This window comes from Macrotis lagotis, chromosome X, assembly GCF_037893015.1.
Source record: "Macrotis lagotis isolate mMagLag1 chromosome X, bilby.v1.9.chrom.fasta, whole genome shotgun sequence".
Classification (NCBI taxonomy): domain Eukaryota; kingdom Metazoa; phylum Chordata; class Mammalia; order Peramelemorphia; family Peramelidae; genus Macrotis; species Macrotis lagotis.
The window spans coordinates 330,021,084-330,044,115 of NC_133666.1; the positions used below are offsets into that span (position 1 = coordinate 330,021,084).

The 23,032-nt window shown below is 36.0% G+C and overlaps 1 protein-coding gene across 10 annotated transcripts in view; it reads right to left on the reverse strand.

Moving 5' to 3' along the window:
* The window catches only part of BRD9 (bromodomain containing 9), a 43,887-nt gene that overhangs the window by 19,351 nt on the left and 1,504 nt on the right, over positions 1-23,032 (reverse strand). For 4 of the 10 annotated variants that reach the window (XM_074206774.1, XM_074206775.1, XM_074206779.1 and 1 more), the window contains exons 2-13: positions 19,607-19,827; positions 18,661-18,793; positions 13,836-13,896; positions 12,273-12,417; positions 9,936-10,046; positions 9,040-9,215; positions 6,628-6,765; positions 5,815-5,947; positions 5,067-5,142; positions 3,644-3,739; positions 1,571-1,703; positions 675-786 (exon numbers count right to left, since the gene is read on the reverse strand). In XM_074206774.1, coding sequence (XP_074062875.1) covers positions 675-786; positions 1,571-1,703; positions 3,644-3,739; positions 5,067-5,142; positions 5,815-5,947; positions 6,628-6,765; positions 9,040-9,215; positions 9,936-10,046; positions 12,273-12,417; positions 13,836-13,896; positions 18,661-18,793; positions 19,607-19,827 — 1,535 coding nt within the window. The remainder of the gene's footprint in view (positions 1-674; positions 787-1,570; positions 1,704-3,643; positions 3,740-5,066; positions 5,143-5,814; positions 5,948-6,627; positions 6,766-9,039; positions 9,216-9,935; positions 10,047-12,272; positions 12,418-13,835; positions 13,897-18,660; positions 18,794-19,606; positions 19,828-23,032) is intronic. The other 6 variants (XM_074206780.1, XM_074206781.1, XM_074206777.1 and 3 more) reach the window with 5 other exon arrangements.

The following is a 23,032-nucleotide window of genomic DNA, read 5'->3' on the forward strand; positions in this document are numbered from 1 at the left end:
TCTCAAACTGTTAATGGGTAATGAAAATGCAATTCGCTCTGCCCCCTGACCTGCGATCAATTTCATACTATCATCTAGACATTTGTACTCCAATTTGTAATTGTATCACTGATCTTTTAAATTTAAGTGCAGAACTTGACATTTATTCCAATTCAATTCCTTGATAAATTTCACTCATCTTTTCTGTCAGTATTTTCTTTTGGTATTTTATTCTGTTGTCCAATGTTATCAATATCTCTTTAGTTTTTATTTCAGTTGTGATATGATGACTGTATAATCAATGGCTTCATCTAAAATCTGATAAAATCTCAAGTACCTGTTCTCTTCTGGCATTCAAAACTATAAAAAACTGTTGACTAAAAAACTTTATTTACTTTATAGCAAAAAAAAATTTAAAAATCATCTCCAAATCACTTCCATCATTCAATTATAATTTTTTTAAAAAAAAGAACATGATTGGAATTGATAATATAAATCAAAGCTGTAATCATTCAATTATGTAAATGTTAATTCAATAATTTTGAAAAAATAATAGCCAGCATAAATGCTGGTTAATCTTAAGAACTAGCTCTATACTAGTAAAAATAGGAACCCCAAATAAGAGAAGTTAGTAATCAAAGGTCAACCAATAAGCACATTCAGAAATTCATAAAAAAAAAAACCCTGGAACTTACCTGCTTCAGTTGGTAAATGATTTTGGAATGATCACCACCTGTGATCTGATCCAGTAGGTCATCCACTATTTTCTTACTGTAACTCCCAGAGTCTTTCACAAATTCCTGTAGGCTACAAAGAACAAAGATTGAGAATGTTTGGGTAGCAAATTTCTATTTTTATTTTTCCATTCAAGAATAAATTAATGTTTAGGTGATGTATTTTTATAAGGTTAAAATTTCTTTTTACTATGCTTTCAAATGTATTTCTGAGCCACACAGGAGACAAAGATTGCTTCTTCCATTTACTAGTTGTCCTGAGGTCCAATTTCACATCACCAACTACTAATTGGACATTTCAAACTGGATATCTTTCACAGACACCTCCAAATTTAATATGTCCAAAATAGAACCCATTATCTTTCTCCTCCCAAACTTTCTTATCTCAGGAGAGGGACAATTTCAGTCACCTTCAAAGCCATGGCTAACTCTTGTCATTTCTTATCTATCTTTTGCAAATAATCCCTTTTTTTCTACTCACACAGAACCACGTGAACCACCCTGGTTCAGGTTCTCATTATGTTCTCTTTGAACCACTAAACTAGTCCCAAATTAGTCCGATTGCTTCTCATATGTCTCACTTTTTCAATTCATGCTCTACATAGTCAGACTGCTCCTTAAGCAGAGGTCTGACTAAATTACCTTGTCCCTCTCTTTCTCTAACCCCTCCCAAGATCAAATTTAAATTCTTCTGTGTGACAGAACATCAAACTATAGTAATTACTTCCAGTTACAGTTGTCTGCATTCCATCTAACTAGTCAACTGGTGGCAAATTGCTTCTCCTTCATTATAGTAAAGTAAATCAGTTCATTTTCTAGATATTTAGTGGATCCTGCAGCACCAACCAAACACTTACCTTAAGGCACATTGTATACCAGTTTCATCTCCATAGGCGGAATATAACAGTTCCATTTCATCTGATTTCAGGTCACTGAATACAGAATTATTTTGCATTGAAAGTGCAGTACCTGAACTTGTAAGAAATGTGACTAAAAGAGGGTCAGGAAAAACAAAAGATGCAATATTAGTTTTAGACTGAAATCCTATCCAAGAAAAAAATAACTCCTTTTTTCTTTCTTTCTGATTAATCAAATTTTTTTTTGGATTTTTGCAAGACAATGGGGTTAAGTGACTTGCTCAAGGTCACAAAATTAAGCAAGTATCAAGTGTCTGAGGTTGGATTTGAACTCAGGTCCTCCTAACTCCAGGGCAGGTGGTCTATCCTAGCTGTCCCTAATCAAATATTTTTACACAATTTCTTACTCTTTTCTATTTTCTGTGTTTAAAGTTCAGTTAAACATCACTTGTACAAAAATAATTATAGTAGCCCTGTTTGTGGTGGCGAAGAATTGGAAATCAAGTAAATGTCCTTCAAATGGGGAATGGCTTAGCAAACTGTGGTATATGTATGTCATGGAACACTATTGTTCTATTAGAAACCAGGAGGGACGGGATTTCAGGGAAGCATGGAAGGATTTGCATGAACTGATGCTGAGTGAGATGAGCAGAACCAGAAAAACACTGTACACCCTAACAGCAACATGGGGGCAATGATCAACCCTGATGGACTTGCTCATTCCATCAGTGCAACAATCAGAGACAATTTTGGGCTGTCTGCAAAGGAGAATACCATCTGTATCCAGAGCAAGAACTGTGGAGTTTGAACAAAGTTCAAGGACTATTCCCTTTAATTTAGCAAATAAAAACAGATATCTTATTGTCAGATCTTGTTATCTCTTAGACTTTTTGTCTCTTCCTTAAGGATATGATTTCTCTCTCATCACACTCAATTTGGATCAATGTACAACATGGATACAAAGTAAAGACTGACAGATTGCTTTCAGAGGGGGGAGGGGGAGGGAAGTAAGATGGGGGGAAAATTGTAAAGTTAGGTTAAATTACAAGGTGTGATATCAAAGTGATGAGACAGATTGGCCCTTAAAAATGTATTGTTTTATTATTTTTAGGATTATATTTGTACAACAGACCAGGAGAAGAAAAAATATGGAGTTTCTGTTCCTCCACTAGAAAACATAAATTTCTTCCCTGGAAAAGTACATAGTTTTTATCTAACTTATTTTTATTTATTTATTTGTAACAGTTTATAGATCTTTGATACTAGCAGTTAACATCAGATGGGGTATATATCATAAATTCTTACTCTAGTTCCAATAATTTTTCTGTAAAAACTTATGTTTATAAAAATCCAACATTTAAGGTCATTTGGATTAATTACAATTTCAAAGAAAGCCATCCTTTCAATCAAACAGAATTTACAGGTTATTTATTTGCTCAGGGAATGTTGAAGATGGGAAAAAATAAAGAGGAAGAAATATTTCCCAATCCTCAGAGTTCACAATCTAGTACAAGACAAATAAATAAGACAAATAAATCTTAAAACAAATAATGATTTATAATAGACTATCTTTTCCAAATGATGAAGTGGAAAGGGATATGTAGTCAGAGGACCTGTTTGTGAATCTTGGCTCAGCTACTATGTAATTTTGGGTTGCAACATAAAACCACTGTATTTCATCTGAAAAAATGGAAATAATACTACTTCTATGACTTATACCAGACAGAAGCTGTAAAAGTTAAATTAGACTACACATAGCTTTGAAAATTTTAAACCATTATATAAAACACTGGTTGAACTGTATGGTCTCTAATCCTTCTGATTCTAGATCTCCTAAGAACAAGAGAGGAATCACCCCAAATATAGGTTTTTATGATTCCTTCATATTATAAAACTGATTTACTTACTTCTAATGCTGTAAGTATTACTTTTATTTACCCCATTTCTCCTATTAATTTTAAAATCCACATCCAAATTCAATGACAAATGAAAAACTTAAGAAAGAAGGTAAAGAAGCAAAGTCTTGGGAGTACTTTTGATCAAATTTGCTTTGATATTTAATTATGAAATTACCTTTGTTTCTTCTTTCATCTTTGAATCCTAAAGTAGTAAAACCAGGGAGCAATTTGCTTGAGAGGGAACTCAAGTCCACTGGATGAGTCTCTTCATCTATAATGGTTGGATAAAAAATATTTCTGATTTAGTTAAGAGGTTTCATAAATTTTGTATTGCTAAAGATAAATTTAAAGATAAAAAAGGTTATACAATATTCAGGATATGCAGCATACCAAAACTTTTTTTCATTTACTACAATGTTATATGGCTGAAAGATTTTATAATAACTAAAAATAACAACCATCTAAAAAGAAACATACTAAGGAACATTCAACATTAAGCATGCAAACAGTTGAGGAGAAGAAAAATGATGTTTGTCATCCAGTGCAAAAATACTTCCTTTACTTGATCTATGTAAAGTTCTCCAAAGCTCCCAAGGAGAAGTCTAATGTCTAATCCCCAGGATTTGATGAACAAGTTGACCATTTGTATTTACATATCACTAGCTAGTCATTTCTTAATTTTCTAAAATGAAAGGTCCTAACTTCTAACTTATTTTAAACTTCTCTGTAGACCAACAACTTCCATAACTTTTTAGTCTTTCACAGGATAGGCCTTCAATTATTTTTTGGTTTAATATTTCTAACCTTACCAGATCTGTTAAAGAGTTTTCAATTTTAAAAAAGCTAAGCCCTTCCCCTAAAGATGGCTTTTTTTACTTGGCTAAGTAATCACGCAGAATTATGTATGGTGCAAAAGGACCCAGAAATGGCTGGAGGAAACATTCTGACTCAGGTTTTATTTCTCTCGTTTCTATCTATAAGCTTCTCTTCTCAAGGTTCTCTCTGACAGGCGAGAATTCCAGCCAGTCCTGGAGACTCCATTTCTCCTCTGCTTTTACAGCCAGGGAGGGCTTTGGGCAACACATTTAACCATGCTGCCTATTTCCTCATGTAGGAACTATGGGGGTTAGAGATTTTTGACTTTTAGTCTTATTCTACCACTGAATCTATGATCTTCTAACTATATAATTATTACTTCTATATAACCTAGGCAGAATATGGTTCTCTTTGCTACAAATTTGATAAGAGTAGTGTAGCATTCTAGTTAGAAGAGCTGGCCGATCAGAAAGCCCTGGAATCATATCTTATCTCTGATACACTCTGCTGTGTGACCATGAGCAAATCAGAGAACCTCTCAGTTCCCCCAGAAATTCTCTGACACTAAAAAATCATGCTATTCACTGGTAGAGGAACAACTGCATCTGGGAATCGCTGATACTAATGAAATAAAAGGTGTGGTCAAAAAAACTAGAAACAATATCTATAACAAATCAAGACTGAATGCTCACTATTCAGTTAAACTACTGATGATACAGAGAGAGAAAAGGGCCTGCATATATATTTGATAAAATGTAGTCCTAAAGAAGTAAAACAGGTACCTTCTGCCTCAGGATCTGACAGGTTGACCACACTGTACAGTAAAGCCCCATCTCCATTCTTTTTTAGGTAGCCCATCTGTAAAGAGATGCAGACTGAATAATCTATTAATTAATCAACAAACACTTATTATGTACCAGTCATTGTGCTAAGTGCTGAGGCTATTAAGAAAGATAATAAAGGTAAATAAGATAAACACCAAATGACTTTGGGTAAATGCCAAGTCATAGAATTTCAGACATAAAAAGAAAAATATTTCCTGATCTGAAAAAAAAAATAGAAAAAAAAAGACTATCTCTTTCATCATGTTACCTAGAAGCTTAAGAATAAAAGATCCCTATTTTGTGTACATACTATGTATCTTGGGATGCCCTGGTGCCAATGAGAACAAAGTTTCAGATGGAGATCTATAAGACCAGAATGAAATAAAATTCTTTTCACAGAATATGAATTTCTTATCTTCTCTAAAGGCAAACACACTCTCATGCAAAAACAAGAGAAGGAAAAGTTTCAAACCTGCTCTCAAGGATGAACAGAAGCCAGAATATTTAAGAACCATTAGCTACTAAGATAATACAATCAGCCTACAGTCAGAGTCTTAAGTTTCTGAGGAATGCAGGACCTCCTTTTTACCTCCTAAATTAATCCAGCTACACCATACCCCTTCTAAACATAGAATTAATTCAGGTATGCTTTGACATTTAAAAATCCTAACTAGCCCTTCTGATTCCAAAATGACATGTGTGCCACCTTGCTGTTTGGGAGGTATCTGTTAATCCTGTCCCGAGCTTCATCAGCCGCATGTTCCACCAAGGCTAACACATGTTCTTCTGCTGTGCTGTCTGTCAGGCTGCAGGCATTTCCTTCTGGCTCAAATATGCAGCTAAAATACAGAGAAAAACTCATTAAGTAACCTTTAGAACAATACACAACTAACACACCTTATACCATTGCACTCTGCTGATAAGTATTATAATACAAAATTGTTTCACCCACCTCCTCCCAACCTCCATCCCTACTATGCTCTGGCTAAAAAAGGTTGATATAAATTTTAAGTTGGAAACATGAACTACATTTACTAGGAGTGTTCCAAATTACATTTTCAAAACTTAATTACTTTTCATCCATTCTTTGAAGTTATCATAACAAAAACAAAGCAAAATGCTGACATAAAAGTGAGAAATAACTGAGGTCTCCTAAAGACAACACCTCAATCAAAAACACATCAGAACCTAAAAAACACACAATAGGCGATTAAAAAGCCACAAACATTTCAGAGCCATTAAAAGCACTAATGCAGAAAAGTGACAAACATGAATTAACAATTTAAGCAAAAGCCCCTCAGAAGAAAGGCTAGTCTTGAAGGCTCACAGGGGACTGTCTAACAGTCTTCAAGTAGAGGAAGGGTCACTGTTTGAGTGGTGGTGAGCAGCTCGTCTCTGCTTCCACTGAGTGGGGGAAAAACCAAGTGGAATGGACTTATATTGCAGTAGGAGGAACTTAGGTTACAAAGTAGGAAGAACTTCTTGACTATAAGAGTTTTGAGACATTGGAATGCATTACCAAGGGAGGCTGTGGAGTCTCCTTCTCTGGAGATTTTTAAGAAAATGGTGGGCAGGTATCTTTCTGGGATGGTTTGAATACAGTCCTGCCTGGAGGAATGGGGCTGGGCTAGATGGTCTCTCAAGGTCCCTTTCAGCTCTATGATTATATGAGAGAAGTATGACAAAAAGATTATTATGGAGGCAGAAAAACATGAGATTGAGTGTATAAGGACATTTGCATTTTATATGGGTGCATATATGTACAAACACATCTAAATGCATTTATCAATAAGAACACCTATATATCCATACCATTAAGAATTAACTAAATTGGCAGCCCTCAAATATCTGCTCCCCTAATCTACTACTATAAGCTCACATAAAATAATGCAACTAGATTTTAAAGATTAAAGTTATTTCCTGTGCTGTTCCCCTTATGCCTGTTTCAATTCACGATTAGGCAGAAAGAGAAGAGCACTGAAATCACTGGCAGTTGATATTTTCAGGTACACAACATATTTAATGAGGTTAACAAATGGGTATTAATGGTTTAATGCACAAGTGACTTAGATAAGCAAATTATATATTTTCAAGTATAGTTAGTTCTAGAGAAATGGCTATGATACATGCTATTTTTACCTAAAACAATACTAACTAGACTGAGGAATAATTAAAAATGCCAATGGATGTGTCATGAAGTCAGGAGTCTGAAATCTTTGTTTATATTATTATTCTCTGAGAATTAAAGAATGTAATCTGGTAAACTGCCTGCTATAATAAGTCTTTTGCCCTTCCTTTGGAACATACTCAGACCACTGTGGAACCACACAATAGCCATTTGGTAGGCAGTGTTGGCACCAATAAAATTAACTCTCAATTAATCTCAATGTTAAAGAAAAATAGTGGAAACTGCAAATTCAAACTGGGGGAGATGGTAGGGCACTATGTTAACCCATCTAGGCCCTATTATCTATCTCCCAATATTTTTTCCTCTCTTGATCCCATGAGATACTGGATATGAAGGCACAGAGATGGAAAGAGAAAAGACTTAAGGGTTCAGAAACTTTCCCATTCTTTGATAAATTACTTTATTCTAACTGCCTTTCGATTTCTTATTTTGCATAGCTGAACTCAAGCAATTTTAAGCATAAAAAGAAAAGGAAACAGGGGGACTAAACTGCTACTACAATTAGTGCTGCCATCTATGGAGGCCACATTGCTTTACACTAAAAGAAAAAAATCATGGGGGGGAAGGGTCGAGGTCATTCACTCTCCCTGACTTCTCCTCCTTTACCATTTTGAAGCAAACTAGCTGAATGCCTGCTTAGGCTTAGACAGTGATAAGACAGTGAAAGCAAACAAAAAGGTTGACAAGCCAAAGAAGATAGGCAGGAAAGGGGATCAGGAAAAGTTGGAAGTCAGAAAGCCACTGGGCCTGCTGGAAAGAAAGTCAAAAGAAGCTCCCTAGAATGTTGAAGTGTTCATTTAATGTGTTGAAAAAGTGAGAATTGACAACAGGCTGGCATCAGCACACATACTATGCCTTTTGTACATGAAGGAGGAGCAAGGAGCAGGAGGATCAGCAGCAGCTCAGCTTTCAGAATTCTGCCCATCGACCACACCCTGTGCGCCCTAGCCAGGAGACCTGTGAGAACCCCCGGATGACAGTGACAGCAGGCAATGGTAAACAGCATTAATTCTGACCAACATGCCAGATGAAGAGTCCCGTGGGACACCATCTGGCATGTGTACTGGGGACTGACAACATCTAGCCAAGCATGTGCAAAGATGTTTATTCCAGATCAGACTTTATGCATTATGTTAATCAATGATTTAATCTGTTGTCTTTCCAAGAAGAGTTCCTAAGGAAGAATACAGAACAGTGAAGCAATCAGACTTATTAGTACTAAGGGTTAAAAAAGCAGTAACACATTTCTGATACAGATCAAATTAAGACAAATGAAGGGAATTTTCAAATTCTTTTGATGTGTCAGTATTTAGTTGTATTAAGTGCATTTGAAATGGATAAACAGGAGGTTGTTGAAAATGTTTTGTTATCTGGCAATCTTGCTTATAATGGAATTTTACCTGTATAGCAAATAATGTCATATGTTGACATGCATTTCTTCAGAGGAGCTCAAAGAACCTGGCAAATTACATTCTCATCATCTACCTGATGTGGCCAAGAAGTAAACATTAACATCTCACTTAAAAAGATGAAGGTGTAATGACTTAGCTAAAGATACCCTCTGAATTGCAAATCAAGTCAAGCCTAGAAGATCTTGGAATTCTCAGTACAGTGCTCCTCTCCATAAAATCTTATGTGAATCCTGCACATAACTTCTTTGGAAAAACGAGACTGGCAAGTTATTTCACTTGTGAGTACCAAGCTTAAGCAAACATTTGCATACATTTTCTTTAACACCTTTACCTAATAACTTCTTTACTTGGCTTTTTGGATTTCTTGGTTGTTTCTACTTGGACAGGAACAACTTCAGGGACAGGTTCCTCAACAGCTGTGTCTTCATTGCCCAAAAGAGCTGCCTGCTGAGAAAAATCCATGTCCTGCATAAACGACATGCTGCGCTTCAAAGCTAACAGCCGTTCCTAGAATCAGAAAGGACAGAGCGGCAGGGACTTTACCTTTCCCGCATAGCCAAGGCGCTATGAAAATGGGATGGGATGGGAATGGCCATGGCCCTTACTTCATTCCTAATGGCTAATGTTCCATGGCGATGCAGCATGATTTGGTCATGGTAGCATGGTACCAAATTGTTTAGCAGACTGGCTACTTAAACTGCTTCCAAGGAAATAAAATCAGAACATACAAAAGAACACACATAGATACCTCATCTTACCTGACACGGTAATCAGTCGCAAGTAAATGATGTCGTGTACATGCAACGTAGTTTACAGAGCAGGCTGGTACAGTGGGTTTAGAGCACCAAGAATGTCAAAGGAGCCTGAGGCCTGCTGAGCATTTTGGCAGGCCCATTAAGTTAAAGGCCCAGAGGAGGTGACTGAAATCCAACAAGATTTTTACTTCCATGCTCGAAATCATCAACTTTAAATTTCTACCCCCAATAAAATATCCCAGCTTGGTCATAAGTTGGTGTAGAAAGAGAAAAGAAAGTGTTTGGAGGAAAGGGGTTTGACAGTGATACCCATGAGGCTAATCCTACACTGCAGATGCGATCACTGGCACTAAAAAGAGGTGACAGATGGATGGAATAATGTTAATCACTATGATTGAGAGTTTTTCCTTCTATGTATAAACTTTAAGAGTCTTTGTTTTTTCTGGCTCTTTGTTTTTAATAGATTCCTTACTTTGCTCATCATCTTAAAGCCTGTGTGCAGTATCTTCTTGGCTAACTTGTAGTACACAGTGTCTGGCCTGTTGTAAGTCATTGCATTATCACACATCAGTTTGAAATCTGCCTGAAAAATACAAAACACAGAAAGATTTCAAGTTTGAAAGGCCACAAAATAGCAACTAACCACAGTTCCAGATACTACCCTGTAAAGGGAGAGAAAAAACAAACAAAAAGGCTGAAATGCACTGCATGGATAATGGTTGACTCTCAGGCAATATTTCAACTAACTGCTTAAGAAATTGTTTTCAAAGACATTGTCCTAAAGGATTTTTAAGAGAAATGCAACAGTAAAAGTTGCTAGCTTTCCCCAGTGTCTAACTCTTTTCTGGATAGAACAAATAAATTCTGTAATGAAAAGTAGCAATTCTTTTTGAAATAATTCTTAATTTTCAGCACAAGAAAATTATACAAGTAGCTTTTAAATAGGAAAAATGGAAATGCTAAAATTACTTTCTTAGAAAAGAATTAGAAAAGAATCTTCAGATATGATTTATCTCTCATCACATTCAACTTAGATAAATGTATACCAAGGAAACAACATAAAGACTAACAATCCTGCCTTCTTTGGGGGGTGGGAGAGGAGGAAAGTGAGATTAGGGGAAAAATTATAAAATTCAAAATAAATAAATAAAACCCCCCAAAAAACAAAAATAAAGAATCTCCAAAGGGGAAAAAAATAAACATTTAGAAGTTCTGCTGGGGTGGCTAGGTGGTGTAGTGGATAAAGCACCAGCCTTGGAGTCAGGAGTACCTGGGTTCAAATCTGACCTCAGACACTTAATAATTAACCTAGCTGTGTGGCCTTGGGCAAGCCACTTAACCCCACTGCCTTGCAAAAAAAAAAAAAACCCAAAAACCAAAAACAAAACAAACAACCTGAAAAAAAAAGAAGTTCTGCTAAATGAGGTGATTTTTTTTTATCAGTGTATTTGAGTGGATAACCACTTTTTGAGGAGTTAGACTAGCTGAAGGTCACTTCTAACTCTAAGATTCTATAATTCTCCTGGATTTGGATAATCTTTTCCAGGTATATTGCAAGTAACATCCAACAGAAAAATTGTCTAATCTTACTGTAACATGTTTTTTTTATTAGGTTGGGGAATTCCTGATCTGGAAATTTCCTAAACCAATACAGTACAACCACTCAACAATTCTCAGAGAGTTGCCTGAGACACAAAATGTAGCTAAAAATGTAAAGTTAAAAAAATCAGATAAATAACTTGAACCCAGATTTTCCTGACTTCAAGGCCAGCCCTCTATCTATCTATCCTGCTGCCTCTCATAGAGCAGCACAGAATTAATTCTGACTGATTCTTAAGAGAACTCAAATGGGAAAAATTATGCTTTGAAATAAATTAACTGTAACCTCCAGAATAGTTAAGGTTTTCAAAAACACTACTACTACAGTCTGATGATTCTATCTAAAAACCAAGAAAATTGCACATTTTGGTTCTTTAGCTAAAAAAAACTATTTCTAATTGTCAACCTACATTCAAAAACTTTACTCAATTATAGAAACAGAAAAGATGTATCCAGTTATGTTTTACAAGCTCAACTAAGAAAAATCTTTATTCCTACAATTCTTATGAGTCCATACAATAATAGTTCACATTTACATGCATTATTTTTTTAATATACAATTGTAAGTAGTGTGTGACTAAACTAGTGTACAAGAGGGAAAACTGAAGGGGAGGACTCTACCCTGGGCCCAAGAGGGAAAACTGAAGGGGAGGACTCTACCCTGGGCCTCCTGCCTCCAAAGATGGGTTTCTAGGCTTTATCATGTGATTGCCTGTCGCACAAACCCTTATCTGGCACAGTCTTGTGACTTATATCAAAGTCAATTTTTTTCCAGAATACAAAACTCAGGAAAGGGATGGTAAGCATTTGTTAGCTTACCAAGATACATTTCCCCCCATCACACTTGTCATCAGAAGTTCAAGAATGGGAAGGCAAGTCAGAATCTGGAGATGAAATTCATCAAGCTACCTGTTATAAAATGGGTGCATTAATATTTGTACTACCTACCTACTTGGGCTGCTGGACAATCAGAGCAGTAACAAATGTAAAAAGGTTGGTAAACTGTAAGGCACCTTATAAAGATCAGCTTCCAACCTGAGTAGAGACTGGAAAGTTTAGTAGTAACCAGGAAAGAATCTGTTTCAGTGTAAAATGAAATAATGAATTTTCAACTGGTAAAACAGATAGAATGATTCAAGTTTCTTAATCAGAAAAAAATTTAAAAGAACATAGCTTTAGAGTAACACATTCAGTTGCCAAAACAATTTACCTTAAACTCCGTGACTGATTTGTACTCATTAGCTACAATTTTGTCTTTCATTGTACCAAAGTCCATGGGATGTTTTATTATCATGGAGTATCCAGGAGCAATTGCATCCGTGACAGGAAAAGCAAAAAACCCATGAGGATCTTTTCTAAAAACGAAGAATAAATCTTTAATTTTATCAGGGAATCCCAAGTTCCTATCTGTAAATTTTGCAAAATACTTTAAAATACAGAACCATATTAGACATAACTGTCCAAAACTAAAGTTTCATGTTCAGAATTTAGATTTTAATAAAGAGAATGAATAAAAACCTTCATCTTCTACAGTAAGGATATTATGAATGTTCTCATCAGTATAAAATTTTTCCTACTTTTTTATTCTTTACTTTAAACTCTTTGAGGTCAGGAGATTATTTTATAATTTTTGTATCACTAGTACTTAACCCAGTACCTAGAGCATTTCCTTTCCTTCCCATTTCCACATGCCCCTGGGGGAGAGGAGGCATTCTCTCCCTGGCCCCTCATTTATATCTTCTTCTTGTGTACTGTTTTCCTCCATTACAGTGCCAGGCACAATGAAGGGACTTAACAAATCTTTACTGAGTGACTATCTAGAACACAGCAGGTACTTAATAAATGCCTGTGGTTGAAAATAATTTTCCAACTGATTCCCATGGCAGATTCTAAAAAACAGTGTCTAAATGCTGGGTCTCACTTGAGGGATACATAGGGTATCCAGGAAGTGCTGAAGAGGATGGGACATAAATGAATGATGCCCACACTCTGGGAGCTCAATTCACTAAGGCCTCTTGCTTATCCAGGGCTCTGTGTGATTTAGGGTGAAAAGGAGAAATAGACAGTACCTGATTCTGACTGAGCATTCCTTCCCTCTTCTATTTGTCTTTTCCTAGAATATACCTTTCCCCTACTTTCTCATATAAGGAAGGACTAAGGGCTTGGTTTCCAAGGTAGCAATCAATGACCTTGGGCATGCAGGAAATTCCTCAGATCTTAATTTAAAGTTAGAAAATGCTTATTTTCCTCTTTTCACATTTATTTATATACTTGGTTGTACCCAACAGTCTATCACCTGTCTAATAATATACATATACACACAATGGAACACACACACTCACTCTGTGTGTGTGTGTGTGTGTGTGTGTGTATATATATATATATATATATGTATATATGGATATTAAAGTGGAGGTAAAAAAAATCTGAACTGAAATACCCCATGTGGAAAAACTCTGGTTTGAATTAGGAAGGAAAAGTAAGCTTAAGATTAACCTTTCACTTCAACATAAAATAAAATGAATTTTCACTAGAGTAAAATTCAGTAAAAGTAGGCTTTACATGGGTCCTATCAAGGAGTTGAGTTACTGAAGTAACCAATGACAGCAAAAGTGACCCCCCCCAAAAAAAGTGGAAAAGTTGGATTAACATGATTTAAATTAAAAATTAAAAAACGTATATCAAAATGTAAAATTGGGAGACTCAACACTGGGTGGGCATGGGATCCTCTAAGTCTTTGAATACTGGCTATTTCTACAAACCCAGGATTTACCTCTGGAGTTGGCGAAGAAAATGTTCTAGCAATTGCTGGATGGGGGTGCTCTCGTTTTCAGCTGCCAATATAAAAAAGGAGTTAACAAATGTAGTCAATCCAGAAAACTCTGATGTTACTTCTTAACAGACTTCCAATTTGTGAATATAAACTCACTTGATTTTAAATGAAGTCGAATTCTAATGAATTTTAGAGACTGATTAAATGAGTATCCACATATTTATAATTTCACTAGCTTCCTTTGCAATCTATTTTGACATGAAACTTCTGCTTAAATTAAAAAACCAAATCTGTAAGACCTAAAGAATATTTTCCCTTTTTCAAATTAAAAAAACCCCAACAAAACATTCAAGTTAGTAGCATTAACAAAAGTTTAATCACTTATAGGAATATTTAAGAAAACTTCATTTATTAAAACTTTAATATATAGGCTGGATTACTGTGTGCATGTATATGCATGAGTAGGTATTAAAGGAAGTAATAAGAAATATTAAGCTGCAATGTTGATTACTGTTTGATTGTGGAAGGTTTGGAAAGTTAGTCAAAGGAGTAGTAGCCAGTGTTGTTTATAAACAATGGAAGTCAATGAAGTTTTCTTCCCAGCAGGGAAATGGTAGGATTAGCTAAAGAAGATTCCTTAAACAAGAAGGATGGAAGAGAAAAAGGGGAAACTGGAAGTAGTGTTTTCTCCTCAAATTTGTATTCATTTCCTTATCTGTGTACATGTTATAAATACCCCATAGAATGTAAACTTCTTGACCATAGGGACTGCATCATATTTTTTTCCCCCAGAGTCTAGCATATCATGGTGATTGAAGGCAGAATTAGGAGATTCTGATAATAGTTCAAGCAGGAGGGAATAAAAAAGAAATGGATTGAGAGGATTTGACAACTAAATTGCATGGGGAAAGAGAAAAAGGAAGAGTGGGGAGAATGATCAAAGACGAAATTAAAATTTAAACTAGTATCACCATTCCGAAGTATTCCACCAACAAGGAACTAAGAAGATGGGGCAGATTTAGGGGGCAAAAAAAAAGTCACCTGTGATTTTAGAGTCTAAAGTACTAGTGCAATGATCAAAAATTAAATCTGCAATCTGAAAGTGTAGCTACCTATCCCTATAACCTTCCACCACCATCAAGCAAGCAATCAGGCCTTGGAAGATGGAATGAGCAAATGATCATCAAACCAGCATTCTAAATTAGAATCTTATTCTAGAAGTTTTTGTCTGAATCTTCTCAACATCTGAAATTGCAGTCGGCCCCTACTACCTATTCTTCTTGAATTACTCCTTCCAATGTGCCCTTCAGAAATTCCTGATCTACAAACTCTCTTACCCACAATGTGTTCCTCATATTCCTGTATCAATGGAGAGACTTAACTTCAACATGATCACAATTCTCAGAAAATGAAAATATGTACACCTATCTACTAATCCTCATTTTAACCTTGTTTTCTCATGGAAAAAAATGATTTCCTTTGCTACCCTATAAAATGTTGGTTACTCTCTCCCTCATACCCCCATTATGACCCTGACTATAGCAACCCTATAATCCCTGCTATTGGGGAGGTTGAGGCTGATGGACTACTTAAACTTGGAAATTTTGAGTTGCAATAGGGAATATCCAACCAGGAGTCAACACTAAGTCTGGGGTCATTATGGTGATTCTCATACCAAGCATAAATTGTTATTTTTAAAACAGATAACTATTTTGTTTCTCTACCGAAAGCGACTTCCCTGCCTTTAGGATAAACTCTTTACAATATGGTTCTTACTTGCATTTACAGATTTATTTAATCACATTATTCCCTTTCATAAATTCTCTATTCTAAAGTGGAACCTGGCATTTCCTATTGCATGCCATTCCATGCTATTTCTTGAATGGTCTCTCATTTCTAGAATACATACCTAGCCCCAATACTACCTCTTAAAGAATTCCTAGCTTCTTTCTTATTTATTTATTTACTCATTTGTTTACTTATTATTTTTGGTTTTTTTCCTTATCTTCTTTTAATGTGTCCCTTAGCTGTCACATTTTACCCAAGGATTTTCCTGAGACTACTTTGTATTACATGTATTCATGTTGTATTCTCCTAGTAAAATAGTACTTACGGGAAAGAACAATTTCATGTTTGTTTTTGCATTCTCAAGCACCCCAAACATAATATGTGTTTAACAAACATTTGGTGAATTAAATCTTTAATTTTTTCCCTTCTCAGACTCACATCCAAAGTGGCCAAGTCTGATTGTGTCTAGCTTTACTTTTTCAACAGTTCTCATCTATCTTTTCCTTTCAATTCATGTTGGCTGGGACCTTGACTATGATGATGTCTTCCCAAATCACTATTCCAATTGTTACTACCATAATCCCAGGCCAAGCCCTTATTAAAAGCTATATTAAATTATGAAATAGCCCACAAATTTTCCTACTTCCACTATTTTTCACCTCTTATCTCATTCTTCACACTTCTGCAGGAATACTCTTTTATGTGGACATAGTTATGCCAATGTCCCTTTCAAATTCTTCAGTGCCTCCCTCTTTCCTCTTTAGTAAAATTTGAACAGCTATTCTTAACATTCAAGTTCTTATACAACCTCTAATGGCTCTAACTTTCTAGCCTGATGCTAAGATAACATCATTCTGCACACTCAAAACAACAGCCAAACTCACAAGACAAAATAAAAAAATGATCCCAAACATACAGTGTGTGGGGGCTATGGGAATAACATGACACAGAGTAGAAGTCTAAGTTAATTGGAGGGGGAAATTGCTTACTTGTTAAAGTACATCTTGGACATTAGCTCCTCCAAGAAACCTTACCACTTTCCACCACTGGCATTTATCTTTCCCTTAGACCTCCCATGACACTTTTAGTTCAACTCTTGAGACATTCAGCATGCAACTTTACATATGTATACATGTATTATCTATGTTTATGTCTTAAAATAAGCTCTTTGACCACAAGCCCAGGCCAGCATCCTCTATTGGTATAAAACAATTGCAAAATTTATCATGTCTAAACCCAGAACTCATTATTTTTGGTACAAGACATTCCAACTCTTGACTTGGCATTTTCCTTGGCTACACCCTAAGCTTGGAAGTCTCTCCCTCCTAACCTCAGTTTTCAGGTTGCCCTGACTTCCTTTGAAGTTTTCCATCCCCCGTGGGGTCTAGGTTTCTCTTTCTCTTCTAAGATTATCTCCTACTTCTGAATATATCTTATTTGTACATAGCAACTTGCATGCTGGGTCTCCATTAGATTGTGAGGTTGTTGAGAGCAGGACCCAATTGAATCCCTAGAATGCAGCATAGTGCCAGTGAGTCAATGAGCAGTCATTCATTCATTTTTGAAGCATGTATTATGTGCCAAGTACTCTGCTAAGTGCTGGAGATATAAACAAAGGCAAGACAGTGTCTGCTTTCAAGGAGATCATAAACTGATGGAGACAACATGTAAACAACTATGCAGAAATCAAACAGACAAGATAAACTGGAGGGAATACAATGGAGGGAAGGTGCTAGCATTAAATGGTATCAAGATGGTATTCTAGTTGGGTCTTGAAGGAAGCCAGAAGGCAGAGATGATAAGGGAGAGTATTCTAGAAACAACCAGTGAAAATTCCTGGAGTCTGGAGATGGAGGGATTTATGAGTAGAATAGCAAGCTCAGTGTCATTGGATCATAGAACAAATTGGGGGTGGGGGGGACTGGGAAGGAGTAAGAAAATTAGGAAGAATAAGATTTTTATATTTATTCCTTGAAGTAATAGGAACTTAATAAAGGTCATCAAATTGGGGGGGGGGGGTTAAGGGAAGTGACAAGATCAGATCTGCAATAAAGGAAGATTAATTTGACAGAAAGGTGAAGACAGGGAGAAAACCAAAAAGCAGTATTGCAACAGTCTGGGTGTGAGATGCTGAGGCCCTGTCCCAGAGTGGTGGCAGTAACAGAGAAGAGGGCACAGCTGAGAGATACCAAACAAACCTGAAAGGCCTTGGCAATGGATTGGATATATGTGAGAGTGAGGAGTTGAACATGACCCTTAGATTCAAGCCTAGTGAGTGTCTGGGATGATGGTGATGATGCCCTAGACACTAACAAGGAAGTCTGGAAGGGAAATGGGCATGAGGGAGAAGATAATCAGTATTAAACAGGTTAAGTTTAAGATGCCTATAGCTTATCACACTTTGAGATGTCTAACAAGCAATTGAAATATGAAATCTGGAGGGTTAAGAAAGACATTAGTTCTGATTAAATTTATCTGAAAATCAACAACATAGAAATGATAAATGAGATCATGGGAGCCAAGATTACTAAGTAAAATAATATTGACTTGGCTTATTAATATTTATAATTTATGTTTTATCAATTTGTTTCCATAAACAAAGTAGAACAGGAAAAGAGGATTGTGTATGAAACTTCAAATCTCTATATTGTATGCAGTGTGCTTCTCCTTTCAAATATATAAAGTCCACAGGTAACTTTCAAAACTATCCTTCCTATTTCATTCCGGACTTCCTTTTGCTTTATTCAGAAAGATTTCTGCATTATCTTCCAAGGTTGAAAGACTTGTATAATTAAGTTATTAATAGCCTTTTTGTGGAAATTGTGAATCTGGGCAGGAATGTCTGGTGATGTGTTTTGTTTTTTAAACCAATCATAAATATTTCCTCTTTGGGAAAGGTCAGTATTTCAGTATTGCAAGAACTCTCCCTCTTCATTTTGGGTCACTGTCAAGTCTAATTTGATAATGACAAGTTCCTTGGACGAGCTGTTGGAAAATATTTCTGATATTGAATGGAAATAAAATCTTTCCTTCTTACCAGGTTGAGTTCGGCATGCTCTGATAGGTCGATCTGGAGGTGGTTCAACTTCCACTTTCTTTCCTGGATCAAAGTCATCAGTCTCTCCCTCGGTGTCACAATGCTCCTTTTCTCGCTTCCTCTTTTTCTCTTCCTAAAAAGTAAAGAGAAGGAAGACCTACTGTTGCAGTGAGGTTTAAGAACAATTAGCTTCAAATCACTGAGTTGGGATTTATATAATTTGGGAGACATGATTTTGTCAGTTTGGGGAAGGAAAAAAATGTTCTGGTAAAAGAAATACATCTTAGAAATCTCAATGTCCCTCCTTGTTCTCAACAACCAGCGGCTGTTCTTAGTGTGACAATAAGTCAAAAAAGCTTCAAATTTTTATTACATCCTAGATTTCTAAATTTCAGGAAATACTTTTATGGGAGATAATAAACATGGAGAATTTTGAAGATCTCTTTTTAGTAGCAGTTTTTTAAATTAAATAATAGTGCATCTCACTGGGCATTTAAAAGGTAAAAGATAAAGGATATAAAATATTTTTCCTTCTAAGGAAATTTAATTTTAGTACCCTGAATGATAAACTTAAGGTACTTTTTATTTCTTTTCTTTCAATTCTTTTTTTCCATAATCTGTATTTTTAAATATGAAGGAAGAGAATTTCCTTTGTATATGATTTAATACATTGAAAACTTTGGAGTCACTACCTGCAACATCTTGGACAAATCCGTTAATCTCCTTGAGACTCAGTTTTCTTATTCATAAAAAGTAGGGTTACACCAGATTAGTTTTAAAATCATTTGTAGTTCTAAATCTATGATTCCAAGATCATCTTGATGAAATGACTGACTTCAAAAAAAAGTTTCTATAAAAACATTTTTTGGGAAGAAAAAATTCTGTTAAGAATGTAAGAGACAGTTATCAAAACACTATCACCATGGGTTACTCAGATATTCCTTACCTTTCTTTTCCTCCTTTCCTCATCATCAAGGTGCTTTTCTTTTTCCTTCTCAGATTTCTTTTTCTTTTTCTTTTTCTTTTCTTTATGACGTTCTCGCTCATGATCTGATCTGTCGTCATAATAACTAGAATCGTGGCCTGATCCCGAGAGCTCAGTAACTTCACTTCCTCCAACTTTAAGGACTAGTTTCAATGGTTTCTCCAAGGGCTTGTCTACATAATCTAAATCAAAATAAATGTTCTTTATAGAAATCATTTTTAAGTTTCATAATGAAGATTTTATTTAAAGAAACACTGTCTAGTTGACAAACTCCTTGCTACGTTTCTAGGATGGTAGCTGTTTCCCTTCCCTTCCATATAGTGATAGCTCTCTACTCCACAAAGCTCTCAGTAGAGAAAAGAGGCAGGGGAAAGAGGGAACATGCCCTTCTTTCAGATCCAGTGTGAAAGGGCAAAAATGGTTAGGGCACTGGCATTCTGTAGTTTTGCCTTCTCTCTCCTCACCCTTTCTTACCATCTTTTCCCAGAATCACCACAGAAGCCACCAATCCGGTATGAATGGCACAGAAGCAGATAACTGTCAGGGACACTAAACTCAAAGTGCTACAGAACAAGCTGGGCACACTGAAAAGGGCATTTTAAATCACAGAAGAAGTATTGGGGTCCCAGAATCTGCAGGCCAAAAAAACAGTGATCTAAGGTCATTTTCATCAGTGCTCAGTTAAGGAGAGATGAAAGCAAGAAGGGGTGGTTAAACAAAATTAAAGGAAAAATGTAAGATGAGATAGGGAAGATCTGCTATCAAAACAGCATCCAGTTTAGAAGACAAAAAGATGGGTTTATAAGATGAGAGCCCAAGTCTACTGATTAGCAGGATAACATCAATATGGAGGGAGATCACTGATGGGGTTCCACAGAGTTGTCATTTGGCTTGATTTGTTTAACGATTTGCCAAAGACTTGGTCAAAGAAAAAAAGGCAAGTTTATGAAATCTGCAAATGACACAAAATTGGAGGAATATCTAGAATTCTCTATCATAGAATCATGTTCTAAAAATACCTTGAGGCAGTCTAAAAGAGTGAATTAAAACGAAATACAATGAATAAGAGTTTGGTTATGTATCAAGTACTGCACTTGGGTTCAAAAGAAAATTACAAAAAAAAAGACAGAAATAAAGAGAGTTTGAATAGTAAATAGTTAATACCCCCCCAAAAAAGCTTTTAGAGATTTAGTGGACTAAAACCTCAAAAGATTTAGGAGTATGATGTAGCAGCCCAAAGAGTTTGCAACTGAGGCCAAATTAATATACTGTATGATGTCCAGACAAAGTGAATATTACCATACTCTTACTTAGATCATATCTGGACTACTATACTCCATAAGGGCACCATCAAAGGGAGCACAGTGTAGTGAGAGAGTGGCAAGAAATGAGAGGGACACTAAGAATTAGAAGAGTAAAGAAATATGGGTTATAAAATTTAAAGATGAAAGAAACCTTAGAGATCATCTGACTCATCTGCAGTTAAGTATCATTTTATAGATGAAATGACAAAGATCAGAAAACTTAAATGCCTTGTTCAAAGTCATATAGGGAGTAAGGGTCAAGATTTTTAGCCTGGAGAATACTATGGGGCACAAAGATCATCATGAAAAAGACATAAAACTTATTTAGTTAGCTCCCAAAGGCAGAATTAGATATAAAGCAGCAAAGTTGTAGGAGAAAAATTTTAACAGAATATATAAAAATTCAATTCAACAAAAATTTATTGTGCCTACTAGGTACAAGGTAGTATGAAACAACGATAATACAAACATAAAAACTAAACAGGGTCCATCAAAGAGTTTATAGAGCACGGGAAAGAAAACAACAAGCACAAAGGCAAATGAACACAAAATCTACATAAAATAAGTACAAAAATGGGGGGAGGCAGAAGAATACAGTTAATTTGGGGGACTCAGTAAAGTCCTCTTTGAAGGAGTAGCACTTGAAATGAACCCTAAAGGAAGGTGAGGATCCAAAAATCAGAGATAAAAAAAAAGGAAAAGAAATTTAGACAGAAGCATCATGGAGGGAGACAATGCCCTGCATGGAGTTGGGGACAAGTAGCTAAATTTGTCTAGATTATTAAGAGGATCTAGGTTTACTGAGGGAGGGGGAAACAACCAGTTTCCACTAGCTGTTCAGTCTTCTGCACCCAAATCTGCTTAGAGTCTGGGCTGAGATCTTTTTTCCTTCCTCTTGGCCTGCCAGCATATCTGAACCTTAGAAAATACAGTTTTGCTCAGAGATATTCATTAGGGACTATCAGTTTATCAACTACAAATAAACTCGTATGATATACAAAACAATAATGATTTCTATATAATGATACAATAAGACTAAAAAGAAACATTAAGACTAAAAAGATCTCTTTCCCATTTGTAGTGGAAAAGAAATAAAGATATTCATAAAGTCTGCAAAACCAAATCTCTACTTGGTTTAGTTTCAAGTCAGAGCAAACCTAAGATAGTAAGTAAGGGTAGGAAAATTAGGCCTCAGAGTTCTCCAGTGCCACTTGAATACAAAAAAAGTAGAAGAGATACTAGGTAAGTCACTTAACTTTTGCTTGGTTTCTGTTTAACAAAATTATCCTAAATCATACCTTGATTATAAGGAACAAGGGGGTCCTGCTAACAATTCTGCTAAAACTGTTAAGAGAAACCAGGGGACAGGTCCAAGTAGTTGGGATATGATAGGGAAAGGTAATGGGACAGAGTGATCACATTTTGATTTGATCTAGAGGCATTTCACTGCCACAGAACAGAGCAGGGGCTGGCTATAAAATATACAAAAGGATATACTCAATCACTTAGAAATTAAGGCATTCTCCCCCTCTTTGGTGTGACTTGAAATTTCTGAGTACTACCAAGAGGAATAGTTTCATTTCCAAAGTCACTAGAAACAAGTAGTCTAGAGGAAGGATTTTAGACCCCACCCCCCACCCCTGCAGATGAAAGAGAAAAGTAAGATTTTAAAGCAAAGACTCCTGAACCTGGTTCTCATTTTTTCAAATGCAGCAGCAACAATGTCCAGTTATTCCCTGATCTAAAGCAGCTTATAGACAGGAACAATGAATGCCACCTAGCAGAATATGGGCAATATCACCTAGGAGAGTACAGGCAGAGTGTACCGGCAATACCAGCAGTACCAGAGTGTACTGGTGATGCCAGTAATACTAGAGTGTACTGGTGATGTCCAGTAGTACCAGAGTGTACCAGCAATGTCTAGTAGTGCCAGACTGTACTGGTGATACCAGCAGTACCAGACTGTACTGGCGATGCCAGCAGTACCAGAGTGTACCGATGGTGCCAGTAGTACCAGAGTGTACCGATGGTACCAGTAGTACCAGAGCATACTGGTGATGTCCACCAGTACCAGAGTGTACCG